The sequence below is a fragment of the Ailuropoda melanoleuca genome, chromosome 14 (assembly GCF_002007445.2).
Source record: "Ailuropoda melanoleuca isolate Jingjing chromosome 14, ASM200744v2, whole genome shotgun sequence".
Lineage (NCBI taxonomy): Eukaryota > Metazoa > Chordata > Mammalia > Carnivora > Ursidae > Ailuropoda > Ailuropoda melanoleuca.
This window is the reverse complement of record NC_048231.1, coordinates 79372702-79393394: the sequence shown is the minus strand read 5'-3', so window position 1 is coordinate 79393394 and position 20693 is coordinate 79372702. Positions and strand designations below refer to the sequence as shown.

The following is a 20693-nucleotide window of genomic DNA, read 5'->3' as shown; positions in this document are numbered from 1 at the left end:
TGTAGGTCTTGAGAGAATAAGAGCGCAAGGAGAGAAAGGAGGCTCTGGGCTCCTTCCTACTGGAGGGGGATTGGTGGAAAAGGGTCTTGGATCTTGAGAAAGGGGAGGAAGTCGGGGAGGAGCTGAGCTCTTGGAGGCCTCCGAAGGACCCCACTAAGGACCTAGAGTCAAGGGCTAATAGTATCAATGACCTTTCCTTGGCTTTCAGATGAAAACCCGCCCAGGGGCTGATCTGTGGCGAACGCGTCTGGGGTAGTACACAGGACTTGCTGAAGCGTCCCCTGGCATTGTCAGTCTTCAAACTTTGCGGAGCTGACACCTGGTCCACGCGACCACTCTGATCAGGCGGGGCTGCGTCCACCGCCCCGCTGAGACCGGATTTCTCTGCGAGGAATTCGGTCGGGAGAAGAGGGAGCACGTAGGCGGGAAGGGAGCCAAATTCGGTAAGACGGTAGACATGTTTCTTGCAACCCTTGAAGGCTTCCTGAGCGAGGGGGCAATTCCAGGGTCACAGAGGTCGCGGAGCTTTAGGTGGGCGTGGCGCGGGCGCCGGACTCGGGGTGGCGGGCGGGGAGGAGCTGTGCGCCCAGCGCTGGCGGTGTCGGGCGTGGTTTAGGACCCGGGGCGGCCTCCCGGCGGCCGCGCGACTCCCCAGACGGGCTGCGGGACCGCGGGCTGCCACAGTCGGGTCACCCGGCGCCTGCCAGCTGCCCGCTCCGCTCGGCCCCCAGCGACGCGCGCCGGCCATGACGGGCGCACTGTTCAAGGCGAACTTCTGGGTAAGTCGGCGCCCCTCGGGGACCTGTCCCGCTGCCGTGTGCCCTCTCTGCCCGGCCCCCAGCCCGCCGTGCGCTCGCGAGTCCCCGGGGTCCGGTCCCCGGGCCCCCTGCCCCTGAGCCCCAGCGGCGCAGGGCCCCCAGCTCCCGGCCGAGGATCCCGAGACCCAGGCGAGGAGCAGCCCGTCCGGGGAGAGCCGCCGGTGCCCCCGAGGCTGCGCCAGGCGCGGATCTGGGGGGACCTGGGTGAGCCTCGCCGGCTGACAGCGGCAGGTACCCCCCACCCCACCGCCCAGTCCCGGGACCGTCTTCTCCCGGTCAGCGGACACGTTCCAGCCCCGTTAGCGCCCGCCTTTCCCCTGCAGAGCTCAGAGGGCTTTCTCGCAGAAGCTTCGCCTGTTTCTGGAGCCCCCCGGCTCTTTTCCCCGGCGCAGAGTTGCTGGCGGCATCCGGGGTCCGCCTGCCCGGTTTCTTCTGTCCTGTCCTCTTCCCCCAGTCCTGTCTCTCCCTGGGTGCCCCTCAAGAGTCTGTAACCCCTCATTCGGAGGAACCGCCCTCATCGCCATAAAGCAGGAGCAGGAAGTCAGCACACCTCCAAGTCTCTTACCTGGGCCCCTGCTTGCTTGCATTTGGCTTCACAGCTGCCTGGCACAATCCCGTGCCCATCGTGGGCTGCTGGGTGGAGAAGCCTGGTGCCGTACCCTCACGGACCCTGTTTAGATCCTGCCTTGTGAGGCCCCCGTATTCTGAAGTTTTTGAGGTTCCCCTGGGGCTCTGCCCACCTGTAGGTCCCATTGCAGGCATTGTCATGGTGGGAAAAATTAGGGCAGAGAGACCCGCCTTTGCCCTGCCTCACAGTGTGACACCCCGCTTTCAGATCTCAGCCCAATGGTCACCTCTTCAGGGAAGCCTTTCCTGATTGTGCCCAATAGGCCCTATCGCTTGCTCACGTGTCCAGGTTCTGTTCCTTCACAGCATTTGTCAGTTTCTGGTTTTGAACTGGGGGACTGCAAGCACATGAGCACCTTGGGGCAGGTACTGTGGGGACTTCAGGGTTACTGTCCCCCAATGAGCTGGTGGGAGGATGCGTGCTCAGCTAAGAGCTGTTGACCGAGTAAGTGGGTCTGTAAAGCCGAAGGATCCTCGACAGGGTGAGAGCGGCAGCCTCCGTCATCAGAGGGTTCCCAGCCACTGACACCTGCTTGCAGGAGTGGGTAGGGGCTGGGGCAGAAAGGAGGTCTGAGTTCGGAGTTAGAGGTGAAGGTCAGGAGGGAGAGAACTTTCCGTTTATACTCTTTTCCCCCTCTGGCCTTATACTTTCAGAAGGTATCTGAGATCCTGAGAGAGATTTTGCAAAGGTATCTTTCATCTCTAATTTCCTGTAACACTTTATGTCAAATAATAGAAACTATAATAGTTGATTTACTGTTCACGGTCTGTGACTAACACCGTTCTTTTTTTCTTTCTTTTTTTTTTTTTTTAGATTTATTTTTTAGGGACACCTGGGTGGCTCAGTCGGTTAAGTGTCTGCCTTCAGCTCAGGTCATGATCCCAGGATCCTAGGATCGAGCCCCACATTGGGCTCCTTGCCCAGTGGGGAGCCTGCTACTACCTCTACCCGCTCTGCCAGTCGCTCTCCCTGCTTGTGCTCTGTCTCTCTGACAAATAAATAAAATATTTAAAAAAAGATTTATTGGGGCACCTGGGTGGCTCAGTCGGTTGGGCATCTGCTTTTGGCTCGGGATCGAGCCCCGCACCTGGCTCCCTGCTCGGCGTGGAATCTGCTTCTTCCTCTCCTTGTGCCTCCTGCCCTTCCTGCTTGTTCTTTCTCTCTCTCTCACTCTCTGTCAAATAAATTTTAAAAAAATCTTTAAAAAAAAAGATTTATTTTTTAACATTTATTTGAGAGAGAGAGAGAAAGAAAGAGAGAGAGTGCTCCTGTGGGGAGGGGAAGAGGGAAAAAATCTCGAGCAGACTCCACGCTGAGCTGGGAGTCTCAAGACCCTGAGATCATGACCTGAGCCGAAATCAAGAGTCAGATGCTTCACCAACCGACTGAGCCACCCAGGTGCCCCAACTAACACTGTTCTAAAGGCTTTATACACACTACTCATTTAGGCCTCGCAACTACCCTATGAAGTAGCTTGCTTGCTATCATGTTACAGATGAGGAAACTGTGTGGCAGAGAAGTTAAGCAACATTCCCACACTGCTAGGGCTGTTAAATGGTGGAGCAGGACCCTGCATGGACCAAAGGCTCCATGAATGTCTTAACGAGGCTGGCACTCGGCAAGACTGTCCCAGCACTGCTGTCTGCATGGCTTCTTCAGTACTGCCAGAGGTAGATGGTGGGTCATCATTTGGCTCTTCATGTGAGTGTCTTTCTCCTCTAGCTCCAATCAGGAGCTCAGGGAGGGTAGGCAGTGGGTGTCACCATCCCCTGAGACCCCAGTGCTGCCATGGTGCCCTGTGTATGAACGCTCAGGAACAGGCAGATGGAGCAGCCATCCAGGCTTGGGGACAAAGGGGCAGAAAGGAACCTACTGGAGACCTCAGCAGCATCTGTGATGCTCCACCCATTCAGGGGGTAGAGGAGGCAAGGCTATGGTTAGCACAGAGGGGAATAACTTTCATGTTTCAAGGGCAAGAAGGTTATGATTGGATACGGTAGAAAATTTTGGAAACACAAGTGGGTATCAGTTGACTGAATTTATTAAATATTTATGAGATGCCTTTTCTGTATAAGGATTTCTTTTTTTAAAAGATTTTATTTATTCATTTGAGAGCGAGAGAGAGAGCATGAGCAGGGGGAGGGGGAGGGGTAGTGGGAGAGGGAGGTAGTGGGAGAGGCTCCCAGTGGGGAGCCCAAACTGGGGCTCAATCCCAGGACCCTGAGATTATGCCCTGAGCTGAAGTCAGACACTTAACTGACTGAGCCACCCAGGCTCCCCTCTATATGAGGATTTCTAATTGAGGTGGCATTTGCAGGGTTAGGAGGTACATTCCCATGAGGAAGCAAGGTAGGGAGGGCAGGCTTTGGCCTCAAGTTAATGAAGGAAGAAGGGATGGGGGTAAGGAGAGTCCAGCAGAGGCCAAGGAAGCTGGGCCAGGAGTAGGGGTCTGTTCCAGCGTGGAGGCCATAGGGAGAGGAAAGGAGGAGATCAGGGAGGACTGGCAGAGGGCAGAGGAGGTCAAAGCCCCAGGACAAGGCAACCAGTTGAAGGTGAGCACTAGAGAGGAAAGGAGGCTCCCTGTAATGTGAACTGGAGAATGAGGTAAGGGCCCCAGAAATAAGGAAGTCAGGAGGAGGAACTGGTGTGTGGGGAGAGAGGGAGGAGGAGGTAATATTAACAATAGTTAACCACAGGGGTAGCAATGCTGAGGACCGAGGCCAGCCGCATCCTGAAGCCCCCACCCCAGCCCTTGCCCCCAGCACCATGCCAGGATTGGTGAGTGTGGGGAGGTCGTGGGAGGGGGAGGGTCCCGGGGAGGGGAGCGGGTGCCAGGCAGCAGGATTTGAAAGTACTTTTGTGTTTCGACAACCAGTGCGAACATGTCGGTGAATATTCTCTGGTGTCTAGCGGTCCACATTCTGATGAGAACGGGCATGTTCAGGGTGGTACGGTAGTAGACCAGTGCTTGGCATTCTGGGTTTGAGGGGCTGGTCTGGAGGAGATGGCCCTAGCCCCTGGCAAAGGACATCCAGGTGACAGAATCCAGAGAGCTGCATGAAGTCCAGAAAGGCTTCGGTCACCCTTGACGGCTCTCAGGTGGAGTTGCCAGGTTTGAATCCGGTTGTGCCCCTTAGTAGCTATGTGACTGCAGGTGGCAGGTTACGTCAGCCTCCCTCCTCCCACCCACCACCAACCAAGCCTCAGTTCTTCCTCTTTTCCATAAAAATGGGACGTTAACAGTGTCTACTCTCTCAGAGTTGAGTACAGCGCCAGGCACAGCACATTGTGAACATGTCTTGTCAGCTATTATTACCATCTGCACAGAGGTGACAATCAAAGGCAGTGGGTGACAGACCCTCAAGGAGAAAGAATGAAAAGATATGAGGTCCCCAAGAAAGCCCTCCTGAAGAATACCTTTGTGAACGCGGGAGGAGAGAGGGGACGGACAAATAAAGGCAGAGATGTAAGGATACAACCAGGAAAGGACTGGCACAGGCCCAAGAGAGGACTGTTCCATGGAAGTAGAAAAGCCCATGGCCAAATTAAGTAGATATTCCAGAAAAGGTATGAATCAGCACATTCTTTGTATATAATCTTATTCAAATTCCCCCATGGAAATATTTATTTACATATATATATTTTTAAAAAATTTTTAAAAAGATTTTTATTTACTTATTTGTCAGAGAGAGAGAGAGAATGAGTGAGGTAAGGGCAGAGGGAGAAGCAGACTCCCTGCCAAGCAGGGAGCCCAACATGGGGCTCCACCCCGGGACTCTGGGTTCATGACCTGAGCTGAAGGCAGATGCTTGACCGACTGAGCCACCCAGGCACCTGGAAATACTTATTTGAAGAAACCTTTCCGTGGATCTGTTTGAGAGGGATAGTCGGCATTCTTTAGAAGCGAGATGGTCCCTAACTGAGTTGGCCTGATGTGAAGCATGCGGGTGTGTTGTTTCTTTCCCACACTTCCCTATGCATACCTGATTTGTGGCTGCGTGGCGAAGTGGTGCCGTGTAATTTATCATGTCAACGTTGATGCTACCTTGTCAGATTGGGACAGTGACCATGGATGTGGTTTCTAGCACCCCAGGGCAGCAGGTGGACACAGTAGGACACATCCCGGTTTTTGGCGTGATCAGACAATGTCTTCCAGATGTGGACATGCACAGGGGATGGTAGCACGTGTTCCAGAAGAGGTAGATGACCTCCCACACCCCAGGAGATTCTCATGCTCCTCACTTGGGTGTGAGGCCCAGCCTGTCCTCTACACATTGTCTAGATCCTTATTTTGACCAGGCTTCCTGATTCTCAAGGCTCTTGGTCCAGACCAGCTTCCTAGTTTCCATCCCGGCCCTCCCCTGCAAACTCCTGTACCTGCAGTTGGTGGAGCCTCTCTGCTCTGCCTGTGCAGTGACCAGGGGAAGTCTGGGGCTGTTTGAACTTGCTCATTGCCCTCCTGTGGAGCCGGGGTCCTGGGATGGAGCCCTGAGGCTCCTTGCTCAGCAGGGAGTCTGCTTCTCCTTCTGCCCCTCCTCTGCTTGCACTCACTTTCTCTCTCAAATAAAAAAAGATTTTATTTATTTATTTGAGAGAGAGAGAGAGCACAAGCCAAGGGGAAAGGCAGAGGGAGAAGCAGACTCCCTACCGAGCAGGAGCCAATGCAGGACTGGATCCCAGGACTCTGGGATCGTGACCTGAGCTGAAGAAGACGCTTAACCGACTGAACCACCCAGGAGCCCTCGTACTAGGTATTTTCAATGCCAGTGTTCACATAGCTGCCGTGAACCTTACAACCTCCCAACAAGGGCTTTGTCACTGGCTTCAGAGTCAGGGACTTCCTGTTTCCCAAACAGTATGTGTGTGAGGAAAGTAGGAAAATCAGACTTCTCAAGGACACAGCAGACTGGTGGCTTGTTTGTTTAAACCTACTTTCTGGGATTAGCTCTACCTTATGTTGCATTTTGGGCTGAAGATTAGCCGAGCATCAATAGGAGGTTTCAACATATCTGATAGAGGTTTTTTCTTCCTGAGAACAGGATCACTTTCTGTAATGAGCCCTAATACCCCTGTCTTAAACTCTCTGTACTATTTTTATGTGTAAGGAGGCTCAGGACAGCACAGGGCAAACTTAAACCCCAGGACACAAATCCATAATATTTGTCATTTTCTATCCTTGGGAACTATTATCTAGCCTCAAAACTCACTGTTCAAATATGGCTGTTTCATTAGCATTGACCAGGTCACATGGGATTGCATTCATAGATTAGAAACCAATTGAAGACTTCTTTTTTCTAAAAGGAAATAGTCACAGCTAACTATTTTTGAAAATAAAACAAAGAGTATTCTTAGGTATTTAAATGCTCTATTTACCCACTATTCTTAAAATAAAAAAAGGTCGTAATGATCTTAAATATTTTTTTTCACAGATAACTGTTCATTCTTTACACATCTTACTGTTTATGGGGGTGGATTACAGTTTCAAGTACTTTTATAAACCCTCAAGTTCCACCCGCCTCAATGACATCACCATTTTCACAACTATATTTTATCAGGGAGAGAAAAAAATAAAGAACAAGAAAAGCTGTAATGGCAGCAGAAGGCTGGCCCCTACCTCACACCCACAAAGTTCACACTATGAACCACAGCCACCGAAAACTACTTGCTACACCCCAAGGGGCTTGGCCCCATCCCCAGGACTTTGCACTGACCTCTGCTTCTACTCTAGGTCTTGGTTAGGAGATTTTCTGAAAGTCCGTTGCATGTTTCTAGCAGTATACTTATCACTCTGTATTGCATTCCTTGTTTCTTTGCCTCTTTTCCTTACTGGGCTATGGTCACCTTCCATCTCATTCACCTCTGTGTCCCTAGAGCTTGACAGTTCTGAGAACAGAGTATGTGCTCAATAAATGTTTAATGTGAAGAAATGAACATGGAAGTCTCACCTACTTGATGGAAAAAGAGGCACCCACTGCCCTTCACCCCTACACACGCTTTATATATACATAATATTCAGGGGCCATGCAACCGAATTCCACGTGGTTAACTAGTTGTGTTACTTTTCTTTTTTTTTTTTTAATCTGATGCCATATTTTATGTACTGCGGCAAAATACATATCACTTAAAATTTGCCATCTTAATCTTTTTCTTTTTTTTTTTTANAGAGATAGAGACAGCCAGTGAGAGAGGGAACACAAGCAGGGGGAGTGGGAGAGGAAGAAGCAGGCTCATAGCAGAGGAGCCTGATGTGGGGCTCGATCCCATAACGCCGGGATCACGCCCTGAGCCGAAGGCAGACGCTTAACCGCTGTGCCACCCAGGCGCCCCCATCTTAATCTTTTTTAAGTGTATAGTTCCATGGTATTAAATGCATTTGCATTGTTGTGCAATGATCCCCACCATCCGTCTTCATACCTCTTTTCACTCTGTAGAACCGGAAGTCTATACCCATCAAACAGTGACGCCCCATTCTCCCTTACCCCAGCCCCTGGCAACTATCATATTTCTGTCTCTATGATTTTGGCTGCTCTGAGTACCTCATATACATGGACTCGTACAGTATTTGTCTTTTTATGACTGGCTTATTTCACTTAACATAATGTCCTTAAGGTTCATCCATGTCGTAACATATGTCAGAATCTCTGAACTTTTTAAGGTGGAATAATATTCCTTTGTGTGTATAGACCACATATTGCTTATCTATTCATCTGTAGATGGATACTTGGGTTGCTTCCACATTTTAGCTGTTGAGAATAATGCTGCCATGAACACAAGTGTACAAATATTTCTTCAAGACTTGGGAGCCTGGGTGACTCAGTCAGCTAAGCGACCGACTCTTGGTTTCCACCTGGGTCCTGAGGTCGTGATCTCAAGGTTGTGGAATCAAGCCTGGCGTCAGGCTCTGCACTGAGGACAGAGTCTACTTGAGACGCTCTCTGCCCCAGCCCCTCTGCCCCTCTCTGCCCGCTGCTCACATGCTCTCTCTCTCTTAGATAAATAAATACATACATACATAAAATCTTCTTTTTTTTTTTTTTAAAGATTTTATTTATTTATTTGACAGAGATAGAGACAGCCAGCGAGAGAGGGAACACAAGCAGGGGGAGTGGGAGAGGAAGAAGCAGGCTCATAGCGGAAGAGCCTGATGTGGGGCTCGATCCCGTAACGCCAGGATCACGCCCTGAGCCGAAGGCAGATGCTTAACTGCTGTGCCACCCAGGCACCCCACATAAAATCTTCTAAAAAATATATTTCTCCAAGACCCTCCCTTCAGTTCTTTTGGGAATGTGCTCAGAAGTTTAATTGCTAGATCATGTAGTAACTCTATATTTAATTTTTTGAGGCGCTGCCATCTGTTTCTGCCAGTGGCTGCATTGCCACCAGCAGTGTAGAAGGGTTCCAGTTTCTCCACATCCTCATCAACACTTTGTTGCTTTCTGTTTTTTTTAACAGTAGCCATCCTAAGGGTACCAGATGGTAGTGTAGTTTCATTTTGCCTTTCCCTAGTGGTTAGTAAAGTTGAGCATGCTTTTGTGTGTTTGTTGGCCATTTGTATATCTTTGGAGAAATGTCTATTCAAGTCCTCTGCCCACTTTTGAATCAGATTGTTTATTTTTTTGCTGTTAAGAGTTATCTGTATGTATTCTGGATATGAACCCTTTATCAGATATATAATTTGCAAATATTTTCTACCGTTCTGAGGTTGCCTTTTTACTCTGTTGTTAGTGTCTTTTAATGCACACAATTTTTAAGTATTCAGGAAGTCCAATTTGTCTGTTTCTCCTTTTGTTACCTGTACCTTTGGTGTCATACTCAAGAAGTCATTCCCAAACCCAGTGTTGTGAAGTTTTTGCCCTATGTTTTCTTCAAAGAGTTTTATTGTTTTAGGTCTTACATTTAGGTCTTTGGTCCATATCGAGATAATTTTTGTATTTGGTGTTAAGTAAATGTCCAACTTCCTTCTTTTGCATGTAGATATCCAGTTTTCCCAGCACCATTTGTTTAAAAGAACGTCCTTTTCCCATTGAATGGTCCTGGCACCCTTGTCAAAAGTCATTTGACTGTGTATGCAACAGTTTATTTCTGGGCTTTCTATTCTATCCCACTGGTCTGTCTTTATGCCATTACCACACTGTTTTGATTACTGTGGGTTTGTAGTAAGTTTTGAATTCAAGAAGTGTGAGTCCTCCGGTTTTGTTCTTCTTTTTCAAGATTGTATTAGCTATTCAGGATCCTTTGAGATTCAATATGAATTTTAGGATGAGTTTTTTCTATTTCTGCAAATTATTCACTTTCATCAGAGACTTTAAAAAAAATGCTCCAGCATTCCAGATGTTTTTAAAAATGCTCTTCACCCCATCCTCCTCTGGAGACCCCTTTTTTGGAGCTCTCTGTTCTCTGTTTCAGTCAGGCCTGCTGCACAACTGTCACCCTGGGCTTCCCTCCAGGGCTCTCTGTTGGAGCCACTGTTTTCCAGATCCTGTGTCACTGAGAGAGCTCCCTAAAACATAAATGAGTTCGTATCCTTCCCCTGCTTGAATTCCTCCAGTGGCCTCTCGTGGCACTTGGAGTCTCAAAGTCTGGACCGTGGCTTACACGGCTCTGCCAGACCTAGACCAGCCTGCCTCTCTGCACCGATCACTTACCTTCTCTTGCTCACCTACTGTACTGCGGCACTCGTAGGTCAGTTGCCAAATGATGAATTATGGTTTCTGACTAGCCAATTAGTTTGACCCCGCTTGCCTGTTCCTATGGCATCCTGTGCCCGTAAGACAATCCCCAATACTGTACTTAACTTTTTAATGCCTAACTCCCATGACTGTAGGCCCCATGAGGTGCATCTGACTTGTTCAGCAGTGTATCCCCCACACCTAGCACGGTGCCTGGCAGGTGGCAGATGCTCATCAACTATCAGAGTGAGCAAATGAACAAAGGGAGAAGCAGCGAGACATACGTGGCAGTGAACGGAGGCTACTCATCCAAGCCAACGCTCTGTCTTCGAAGTCCCGTTAGGGGCAGGTGTCATTCTGGGACTCTAAAGAGCCTGCTCTATGGTGACTGGCTGGTCGTCTTGTGCTTGGGAGAACGATATTGTCAAGGATGGGCTCTGGCCCCGCTGGGAGCCCCATGCCCAGGGAGGGGCCCTGCACCCACATGCAGAGCACGGCCCACACTCTAAGTGCGGACCACCTGATGAGAGTCCCTGCGACCGACAGAGAAAACACAACACTGGTTAGAGAGAGGAGTGTTCTCCCCTAGTCATCACGCGGTCTCAGGCAGTTCAACTCAGCAGCTATCTGCCAAGTCCCCAGTAGCAGCCCTTTGGTAGCTGCTGTGAGTCCCAGAGAGACATGAGACTTCTCACTTTTTCGAGACTATTATCTACTCAATGAGATGAGTCTCACATGTTATTTAAAAATAACCGTTTTTAATATTAACATAACAAAGTCAAGGAAATTAAAAATATAATGTTAGTCATTTGGTACCTTTCCCAATTTTTTCCTCCACGTGTAATTGTAATCATAGTGTATGTACTATTTTGATTTTACTGCTTCCATATAATGAAATATAAATACTTTAATAAAGTATCATAAGTAGTTTTATCTATTGCTATCTACTTTTCCTAACAATCATTTAAAAAAATACTATAAGTGACGTAACTATTCTCTTGCTCTTTGGCATCTATATAATTTCTGAAGTTTTCTATAAGAAATAATGTTGTGCTGCAGATCTTCATTCATTTAGGGCATTTCAAACTTGGCTTCTTTAGATACCTGTTTCTGGAGACTCTCAGAAGAACTTGTCACTGCCCAGCTATTTTACTGTTTCTCTGATGAGATCACTCTCTCTTTCCATGGTGATGATGTCATACCTTTCCACACTGCTCAGACCTCCACTTCCTTCCCATTTTCTCACTCTGTTTTGATGATCTTGCTTCCTATTCCATGAAGAAGCCAGGGGCGCCTGGGTGGCTCAGCTGGTTAAGCATCTGCCTTCAACTCAGGTCATGATCCCAGGGTCCCGGGATCAAGTCCTGCATTGGGCTCCTTGCTCAGTGGGGAGTCTGCTTCTCCCTCTGCCTGTTGCTCCCCCTGCTTGTGCTCCCTCTCTCTGATAAATAAATAAGATAAAATCTTAAAAACAAACAAAAAAAAGAAGCCAGACACCAGCTGGTGAAAGCTCATTTACCTTCTGTCTAAATAAGATTAGGTTCGGTCATAAGTAACAGAAAACCCCAAACAACAGTAGCCTAAATAGTGTTTATTTCTACCTCACGTGAAGTCCCCAGGTGGTCATTCCAGAGCTAGCATGGCCACCCATATGTCAGGGCCCACACTCCTGCCTGCTTACTCCAGCGGTACCTGGTCTAATGCCTGGTACATACATAATGTATTTTTGTAGGCAGGCTGGGCCCGATGATCCAGAGGGGGTCACCCAGGAGCAGCTGAGACAGTCATTGGCTTTGTGCAGGATAGAAATCAAGCACGAGGGGCGCCTGGCTGGCTCAGTCAGAAGGGCATGCAACTCTTATCTCAGGGTTGTGGGTTTGAGCCCCATGCTGGGTGTAGAGATTACGAAAAAAAATAAACTTTAGAAAAACAAAACAAAAAGAAATCAAACACGAGCCAGGAGGAAATGAAAGCAGAGTTTATTGAATAGCGTATCACAGACGGAGTGTCTGGGAGACTTGGAAAGGGAAGGAGAGTGAGTCTCTCTGTTGCCTGGGGTCATGGGTTTATATTGGAATGGGATCCAGGGTGTGTGTTCCTTCAGGAATCCTGGGTAGGGTCCTCTTCAAGGCGAGCTCTTATTCAGGTGAATAATAGGTGTTATTTCATCGGTCACTGAAGGTGGAATATTGATGTCAGCATCGGCTGAGGTTTGTTTGAAGCTGGTGTCCTGGAACATGTTTGGGATTCAGTTCTGCTTAGATGTTGTCAGGTGTTTGGGGGCCTAAATGAGAGTCAGAGAATGATTCACTTTCCTGCCTCGTGCTTAGAGTGGGAACAGAGCTCCTCGATTGATTCAGATGCAAGATGAAGTATAGAAAGTGAGTAAACAGGACCTAGCGAGAAACTGCAGAGCTGGAGCCTTTCTTTTTTTCCTTTTTTTTTTTTAATAATAATTTTTTATTATATTATGTTAGTCACCATACGGTACATCCCTAGATTTTGATGTAATGTTCCATGATTCATTACTTGCATATAACACCCAGTGCACCACGCAGTATGTGCCCTCCTTACTACCCATCACCAGCCTCCCTTTCTAAAAATGGAGCCCCGCAGTTTCTCTATCTCAGATTCACAGGACTGTCTGTTGAGTGACTGAAAAGAGCATTCATTTACAGTTAGGACATTTAAAAACTTTTGACATATATATAAAGTGATTTCCTAGAAGGCAGCTGTATTCTCAGTGTTCCCAATGATATCTGGAGGGAGAAGTTTTACTGCATCCGACATGGCTGGTGTGGTTTCTTCATGGCCCATTTACTAAGCAAAAACAGGTGCCTCATTAAACTTACATTTGTGTTTTTATCACCAGGGAGAGTGAACATTTGTTTATTTTCTTGTTCTGTTTCCTCTTTTACACTTGGTTTTGTTTCTTTCCTTGTGCTTTACTTATGAATCCACAAGAGCTTTAAAAAATGTTAAGGATATTCTTTGCCATTTACTACAAATATTTGGATGCACATTCTTGTATCTACATGTGTGTGTACACATACGTGTGTTTTATATGTAATTCACGTGTTCTAGCATCCGGTCACTACAGCGTGCAGTAGTGAAGGGCAGTCCTCAGGCACTCGAGCTACTGAGTTGGACATTCCTGGGTTGCAATCCCAGCTCTGCTCCCTTTAAGCTGAGGGATGTGCCCTTCTTCAAATTACTCCACTTTCCTAGGCTTAGCGTCCTCATCTGTACAATGATAATTATACTTAAAATGTGTATGCATTTTGCAAACGCTGTATACAGTCAAGTGTGTTGAGCTAATCTTCTGTGATTACATCTAGTACATGCCAAAGTTTAAAAACTTCTCCCCATGCTGGAAACTTGATAAACATTCAGTTATTTTTCTTTGAGCTTTTCTATGGTTCAAGCTTTACTCAATATTGAATTGTCTTCCTGAATGAGTCCCAAGTGTTCCAACATTTGCAGAAGCCAGAGACCTGTTTGGACCTCTCAAGTCAGGAGGAGAATGAGCCCTGCCCTCAGTGGGCCTGTGCTCTTGCAAGGGGACAAACACACTAAAAGGTGTGGGCCAGCAGAGTAGGATTATGGGGCAGGTCCAGCTGGGTGGGTGCCATGGGGTGGCATGCTAAGGTAGCACTGGGCAGGTGATAAGATGGGGAAATCTGTGTTTCTAGAACAACTCAAGGGAGGGTGAGGCTTGGCATGAGGCTGGAAGGAATACTTGAATAAGCTTAGGGTAGGGGACCCAGACTCCACCCCTACCTTCAGGTCCTGTCTTGAATGAGAAAAGTTAATAGTTTGATGCCCTCTGAGGGGCCAGATCCTGGTTTTGGGCTTCATTGTGCTGGGTGATGGATGCAAAGCCGAAACACTGGGGAAACAGTCACTGTGGTTTTTCCTCTCCACTCTTGTCTTGCCGTGCTGATTTATTTATTTATTTATTTATTATTTTTTTTAAAGATTTTATTTATTTATTTGACAGAGATAGAGACAGCCAGCGAGAGAGGGAACACAAGCAGGGGGAGTGGGAGAGGAAGAAGCAGGCTCCCAGCAGACGAGCCTGATGTGGGGCTCGATCCCACAACGCCGGGATCACGCCCTGAGCCGAAGGCAGACGCTTAACCGCTGTGCCACCCAGGCGCCCCTGCCGTGCTGATTTAATTCAACTCCAGTTTGAACTCTAGTTTTTCTGTTTGAAGAATAGCTGCTTGAAGTGGCAGGTTATAAATGGCCACAAATGTCCGAAAACCTTAGAAATAACAGTTCTTCATTGCTCCAGGCCTTGGTTGCCCCACCTCTTGGAATCTGCTCTGAGGATATATTCCTTTTTATCAAACACAGACACTAAGATTTCTCCACCTCACAACAGTCAGGTCCTGAACAAGGGGTCCAAAAAGGCCTTAGCTCTCTGGAATAAAAAGTATTTCCTTAGGCCTTTGTTGGGATTTCTGCTAACGGCTGGATCTGGAGATCTGGAAAGTTGACCAGTCCTTTGGGTTGTCGCCAGTTCAGCCTTCTTTATCCACCTGTCCTATGTTAGCACCCTCCTGACCTGTTTCATCAGGATTCCCGTGGAATTCCTGCCAGAAGAGTGGTCGGCTTTCATTCTGACCAGCCATTGCTCAGGGCTACCATCTTGGCCAGCGGGCTTCTCCCTGGCTGACCCAGCTGGTATGGCCCTTTCCTGGGTCACGTCGGTGGAGAGTGTATATGAGAGACCGTGGTGTTCCTCCCAGGTATCCTTGGCTCTGAGTCAAAGGGAGCAAACATGATGCCAATGAAGGCACCTGCCGTTGAGCCACGTGGCCCCTTCTGCAGAAACCAAACTGCAGGGCCCCAGGGCCCAAGGGCTCAGCAAGGTGGAAGCCTGTCTGCTCTCCAGGGCCAAGAAATGAGTCCTGTGGATGGGGAAGCTGGAAGCCTGGGAAGACCAGGAGGTCCAAGAGAGGCTGAGGGTACAAGGCTGCAGCTATTCGGGTGGAATTGTGGTTGACTGGGTGTGAACAGGAAGTGGGGAGGGAGAGGCCAGCAGCTAAGGGCAGCCGCAGTCCTCCCGCCATGGCTACATACCATCTGGGGTCTACACCTCACTCTACCTCAGACGAAGTGAGGGACTTGCCCAAAGCCACCCAGCTAACCACTCTGGGCTTGAGCTTTCTGTTTTACAATGAGGACAATACTATCTGGTCAGCCTAGCACTAGGGCCATTCTGTGTTTCAGATGATAAAATAGAGTGCAGTCGTGTTAAAGAGGTGCACCCGTCAGTAATGTGTTCGTACGCCAACATTGTGGTGGTTTTTGTGCAGTTAATTTTTATTTTATTTTATTTTTTTTAAAGATTTTATTTATTTATTTGACAGAGATAGAGACAGCCAGCGAGAGAGGGAACACAAGCAGGGGGAGTGGGAGAGGAAGAAGCAGGCTCATAGTGGAGGAGCCTGATGTGGGGCTCGATCCCATAACGCCGGGATCACGCCCTGAGCTGAAGGCAGACGCTTAACCGCTGTGCCACCCAGGTGCCCCTGTGCAGTTAATTTTTAAAATTGAGATAATGATGGAAAATGATGAGTGCAATAACTTTAAAAAATTTAAGGAATTGTGAGAACAAGTGAAATATAGTCCCTAATCCCTAAAAATTGTGGTTTAAAATAAGCAGCAGGAAAGGTATTTATATTATATTAAGTTAAAAAAAGTTACTACCTATTTGTAAAGTAAGACCTCCTCATTTGTATTTAAAAAAAATATGAAGACATAGTCACACGTCTATAGGAAAATATCTGGGGGTTGTGCAGCAAAATGTTAACCATTGTTTTTCACATGGTATGAATAACGTAATTATTTTCTTTTTGCTTAGCTGTGCTTTTCCATTTTTCTACAATAAAATAAGTATAACTTTTAAAATAATTAAAAGGGTTTAAAAAAGTATTAAAAGGAGAACAAGTACAGCTGTTCAGATCATAGACTAAAAGTTCTAGGGGTGCCTGGGTGGCTCAGTCAGATAAGCATCCGACTCTTGATTTTGTTTCAGGTCTTGATCTCAGGGTCATGAGTTCAAGCCCCATGTTGGGCCCAGCATGGAGCCTACCTAAAAACAAAAAAACCAAAAGTTCCAAACTCAGAGGGACATGACCAGCCCATGGGAAGGAGCCTGGCCACCTGTTTGTGCCAAGGCCGAAGCTTTTCCCTTAGGAAAACTGAGCCACCCCAGTGCCCCTTAAGATTTTATTTTTAAATAATCTCCACGCCCAAAATGGGGCTCAAACCCACAACCCCAACATCAAGAGTTGCATGCTTCACCGACTGAGACAGCCAGGGGCCCCCTTTAAAGTAGTATTTTAAAAAAATCACCCTCGGGGAGGGTCATTATTCCGCCTACAACATAGGGTGATTAGATAGTCCCTCCATGTGTTTGGGGGGTGGGCAGAGTGATCACCGGGGGCTTCTCTGAAAAGATGACATTTGAGCTGAGATGTGAAGGGTAAGGTCCAGCCAGCCTTCCGGAGGGCTGGGGAAAGGGGAGAGAAAACAGCGAGGCTGGAAAGGGCCTGGTGTGTTTGAGGAACAGAAAGATCAGTATGGCTTCAGCAGGAAGCAGGCCAGATTCCTGAGGATCAGCTTGACAAAAACCCATTTGCTGAAATGATCAAGTCACCAAAGTCTTGTTTCTAGTAATTACCTAGAAAGCTAAAGTATGCTATGTTACTGAGGGTAGTATCCAGAAATTTAAAAACGAATAGGTTTTATTATTTAGGGTGGTTTTAGGTTTACAGGAAAATTGAATAAAAGTATAGACTTCCCATATTACTCCCCCCAGCCCCCAGTTTGCCCCACTATTAATACCTTGCATTAGCGTGGTACATTTGTTACTCTTGCTGCACTAATAGGGATACATTATTATTAGCTAAAGGCCTTAGTTTATATTGAGGTTCACTGTGTTCTATGGGCTTTAGCTAATGCATAACATCATACATCCACTATTATAGTATCATACAGAATAGTTTCACCGATCTGAAAAATCCCCTATTCATTCTTCTTTCCCTCCTTCTGAACCTCTGACAACCACTGACCTGTTTATTGTCTTCAGTTTTGCTTTTTCCGGAATGTCATGTAGTTGGAACCATAGCCTTTTCAGATTGGTTTCTTTCACTTAGCAACATGTATTTAAGATGCTCCCATGTCTTTTCATGGCTGGATACCTTATTTCCTCCTATTGCTGAATAATATGGCCTAGTATGGGTATACTACAATTTGTGTATCCATTCACCTACTGAAGGACAGCTTGGTTGCTTCCAATTTGGGGCAGTTAAGAATAAAGCTAGTCTAAACATTCATGTGTAGGTTTGTATGGACACAAGTTTTCAACTCACCTGAGTTAAAATGTGGCTTCAGTGAATCAGATTTTTTGGTCTAGTTCAGTCAAATGTCATTTTGACACGTTTTACATCTAATATGCCTGAATAGCCTCTGTGCTCAAAATTCATGCAAAGCTCTCCTTGGATCAGGCTGGCCAAGAAATCAGTATATTTGAGGAAAAAAGTCAATGGACTTAGGAGAACATGTATTGGAAGAAATACCTCCTATCTCTTGTAGAATTCTGACATTTAAGACATGAGTCAGTCTGAAATTTGAACACGTAATTCCCAAAAGTCATGGACCCAAAGTTCGGAAAATCCAAAATACAGTGAACTTGGGCTGGCCTCGGTGACATGGCAGTGGTGAAGCCAAAAATAAACTTAACATTCAAACTTAACTAAATCTAAATAAAAACTTTGGAAAAAACTCCTCAAAGACAACACAAATTGTTGTAGATTTTATGGAGTCACTAGGAACAAGGAAAAACAAGAGTCACATATTTCAGGGGTCAGGGAAGGCTGAATCACCGAGACATGAAGGATGAGTAATTTCTGAATAAAAAATGTATTATTTGGTCTTATTCCTCAGAACCGAAGTTAATCATCCTGAGGTGCACATTTGGAGATTATCCCCTGTATTTGACTATTGTTGGTTGAGTAACACTTTTTGCAGTATGTGTTTCTGTTCAGATTAGTAATATAATGACCGGTCAAGTTGCAACCTAGGCCTGAGTTCCTTCATTGGTGAAAGGATGGAAACATATATGGTTGAGCTCTAAGATGCTCTCTGATACAGTAGTGCTCCAAGGCTAGAATACTGTGGGTCAATAGACTCTTATTACCTCAAATGTTTAGGACAAGGGATATTCTGCTCAATTCCACTTTTTAAAAAAATTTTTATTTATTTATTTTAGAGAGAGAGAGAGAGAGCAAGTATGAGTTGGGGGAGGGACAGAGGGCAAGGAGAATCCATAAGCAGACACCCCGCCAAGCAGAGTCCAATGTGGGGCTCGATCCCAGGACACTGAGATCACGACCTGAGCCAAAATCAAGAGTCACACGCTTAACCAGCTGAGCCACCCAGGCGCCCCCAATTCCACTTTCTGATCAATTGATAATTAACCCTGATTCATTTGTTCGAAATGTGTTAGAATTTATAAACCCACTTTTGCCTTGGTGAATCCAAATCCAGAGAACAGAAGGGAAATTTTGGGGGGGATTCCTCTGATTTAGGCACTGGGGTTTCAGAAATAGAGGTGGAGAGGATGGAAGATATTAAAGAAGAATGAGTGCACTGAGGCTCGGTTCTACCTTAGAAAAAGTTATTAACATTACCTATTTTCTGTTAATTTGCAAATTCTTGGCTTTAGCTAAATTGTCGTGAGAAAAACCGAGTGCGTGGACTATGTGGATTACTGGAGTATGGGATGAGGCATGCAGTTGAGGTTTCCCTGGTAGCAGCTGTGGAAGCGCGTCCCAGACATTACTTCTGTGGGGATGTGGCTGTTTAGGAATCTTCACAGTTATGTATTGTCCCGAGACTTGGAGATTTATTCTCCTTTGAGTATCTGGTTTGCCTAGTGGGTGCACTAGAAGGATAATAGAGATTAAAGGCCTTCAAAATTGTATTTTAGTGGGGATGTGACACGAAGAGGGTCAGAGGCTGGTGGGAGTTTTTATGGATTGGGCTCAAACTTCCCACCCACGGGGAGCAAGAGGGAATACAAGTCAGGCAGGGCAGTGACTTTGGACATTTCTCTGCTTGACCTACTTTGGATTCCTGGCTTCGTTCTGTTATTTGCTTTGACAGTGGTGGTAGTCCGTGGGGTGTTTGATCTGGCTGGCTTTCTTGGCTCTGCTGGCTGGACTGCCGGGGTTTGGAGAACCACTCTCTTGTTCCCTTGCTCCCCCATTTGAGGACTGACTTCCAGTTTTAGGTGTAACCACTTCCTGGCCCTCGTTCTTTTCCAGGCCCATGTGGTGTCTTGGGCATGGGATGTACCAGGAGGAGGACTTTTGAGTCTGTATTTCTGGGCACTGATTTGGGCTCGCTTCGGCAGCACACATGCTAAAATGGAATGATGCCCCACTGATTCTATCCTGTGATATAGGCAGTCACGCCCCTCTCAGGGGTAAACTGTAGAACTTCAACTTGTTTTTGGTAACTGGAAAAGTGTTAGCACTAACGTTAGCAGTGCCCTCGGGGGTGGTCTAATGCTCCTCACAGATTAGAACACTTACCTTCAGTTCTTAGATTTTTCTTTCCCAGTGGATTTGTAAATCAAATTTCTCACGTCCCTGAGGGGTGTGTGCGTGCGTGCGTGTGTGTGTGTGTGTGTGTGTGTGTGTTTGAGAGAGAAAGAGGGAGAGGGAGAGAGAGGGAGAGAGAGAGAGAAGGAAGGAGGGAGAGAGAGATTTAGATCATGTTGAAGGTTAGATAGGTAATGTTGAGCATTAGGCAACTTTCTGAACATTAATATCTCCTAAATCTTATGCCTTCTATGTTAAATTTAGAGGGATAACCGTCTTTCACAGAGTGATGGTCTCACCACACATGAGAGAAATTAATCTGTAGTAAGATGTGAAGTTGTTTTTTGCTATATGTTCAATTTTGTTATATTCCACTTTATGGACCTGTCACAGTTTGCTTATCCATGGGTCTGTTGATGGATATTTGAGTTCTTTACAGTTTTCAGCTGTTGCAACTAAAGCTGCTGTGAACATTCATGTACAAGTCTTTGTATGGTGATTTTCTGATCCCATCTATACAATGAAGTTGACATTCTGCTGTAAGGAAGAGCTTTCTCTCCTTCCTCTCTCTCTCTCTCTGTTAGTATGTACATGTGGACTCTTATTTTAGTCAATGGATTATAATATGCTACCATCATGATTTACCTTCATGCTCCAATTTTTCTAGATTTGGATGGCAAGGAGCCTCTCTAAACTGGATTGTGTGTCCTAGAGCCCGTGTCCTTTGGATATAGTCCCGTTGTTCTTTGAGCACTCCTTGCTTTCTGGGACAAGATGTTACAGGTTTAATAGCTAATTTCTCTGTCCCAGTCCTGGAATCTGCCATTTCTCCAAAAAGCCCTGGTTCCTTTTAGTAGAGAATCGCATTGAGAGACCAGTATTTGTGCTCTGGGTGTGCTATTTGCTACCTGTGGAATTCCTTGTTTCTAGGCTTTCTCAACGGAGTGAGAGAACATAC

The 20693-nt window shown here is 46.7% G+C and overlaps 1 protein-coding gene across 2 annotated transcripts in view; it reads left to right on the top strand.

Moving 5' to 3' along the window:
• The first annotated feature begins 494 nt into the window (after positions 1 to 494).
• Positions 495 to 20693, top strand: part of PSTPIP2 (proline-serine-threonine phosphatase interacting protein 2) — a 65328-nt gene continuing 45129 nt past the window's right edge. Inside the window, exon 1 of one of the 2 annotated variants that reach the window (XM_034643360.1) lies at positions 495 to 779. In XM_034643360.1, coding sequence (XP_034499251.1) covers positions 747 to 779 — 33 coding nt within the window. In that variant the 5' untranslated portion in view covers positions 495 to 746. Of the gene's footprint in view, positions 780 to 3697; positions 4225 to 20693 lie in introns of those variants that run through there. The other variant, XM_019798451.2, reaches the window with a different exon arrangement.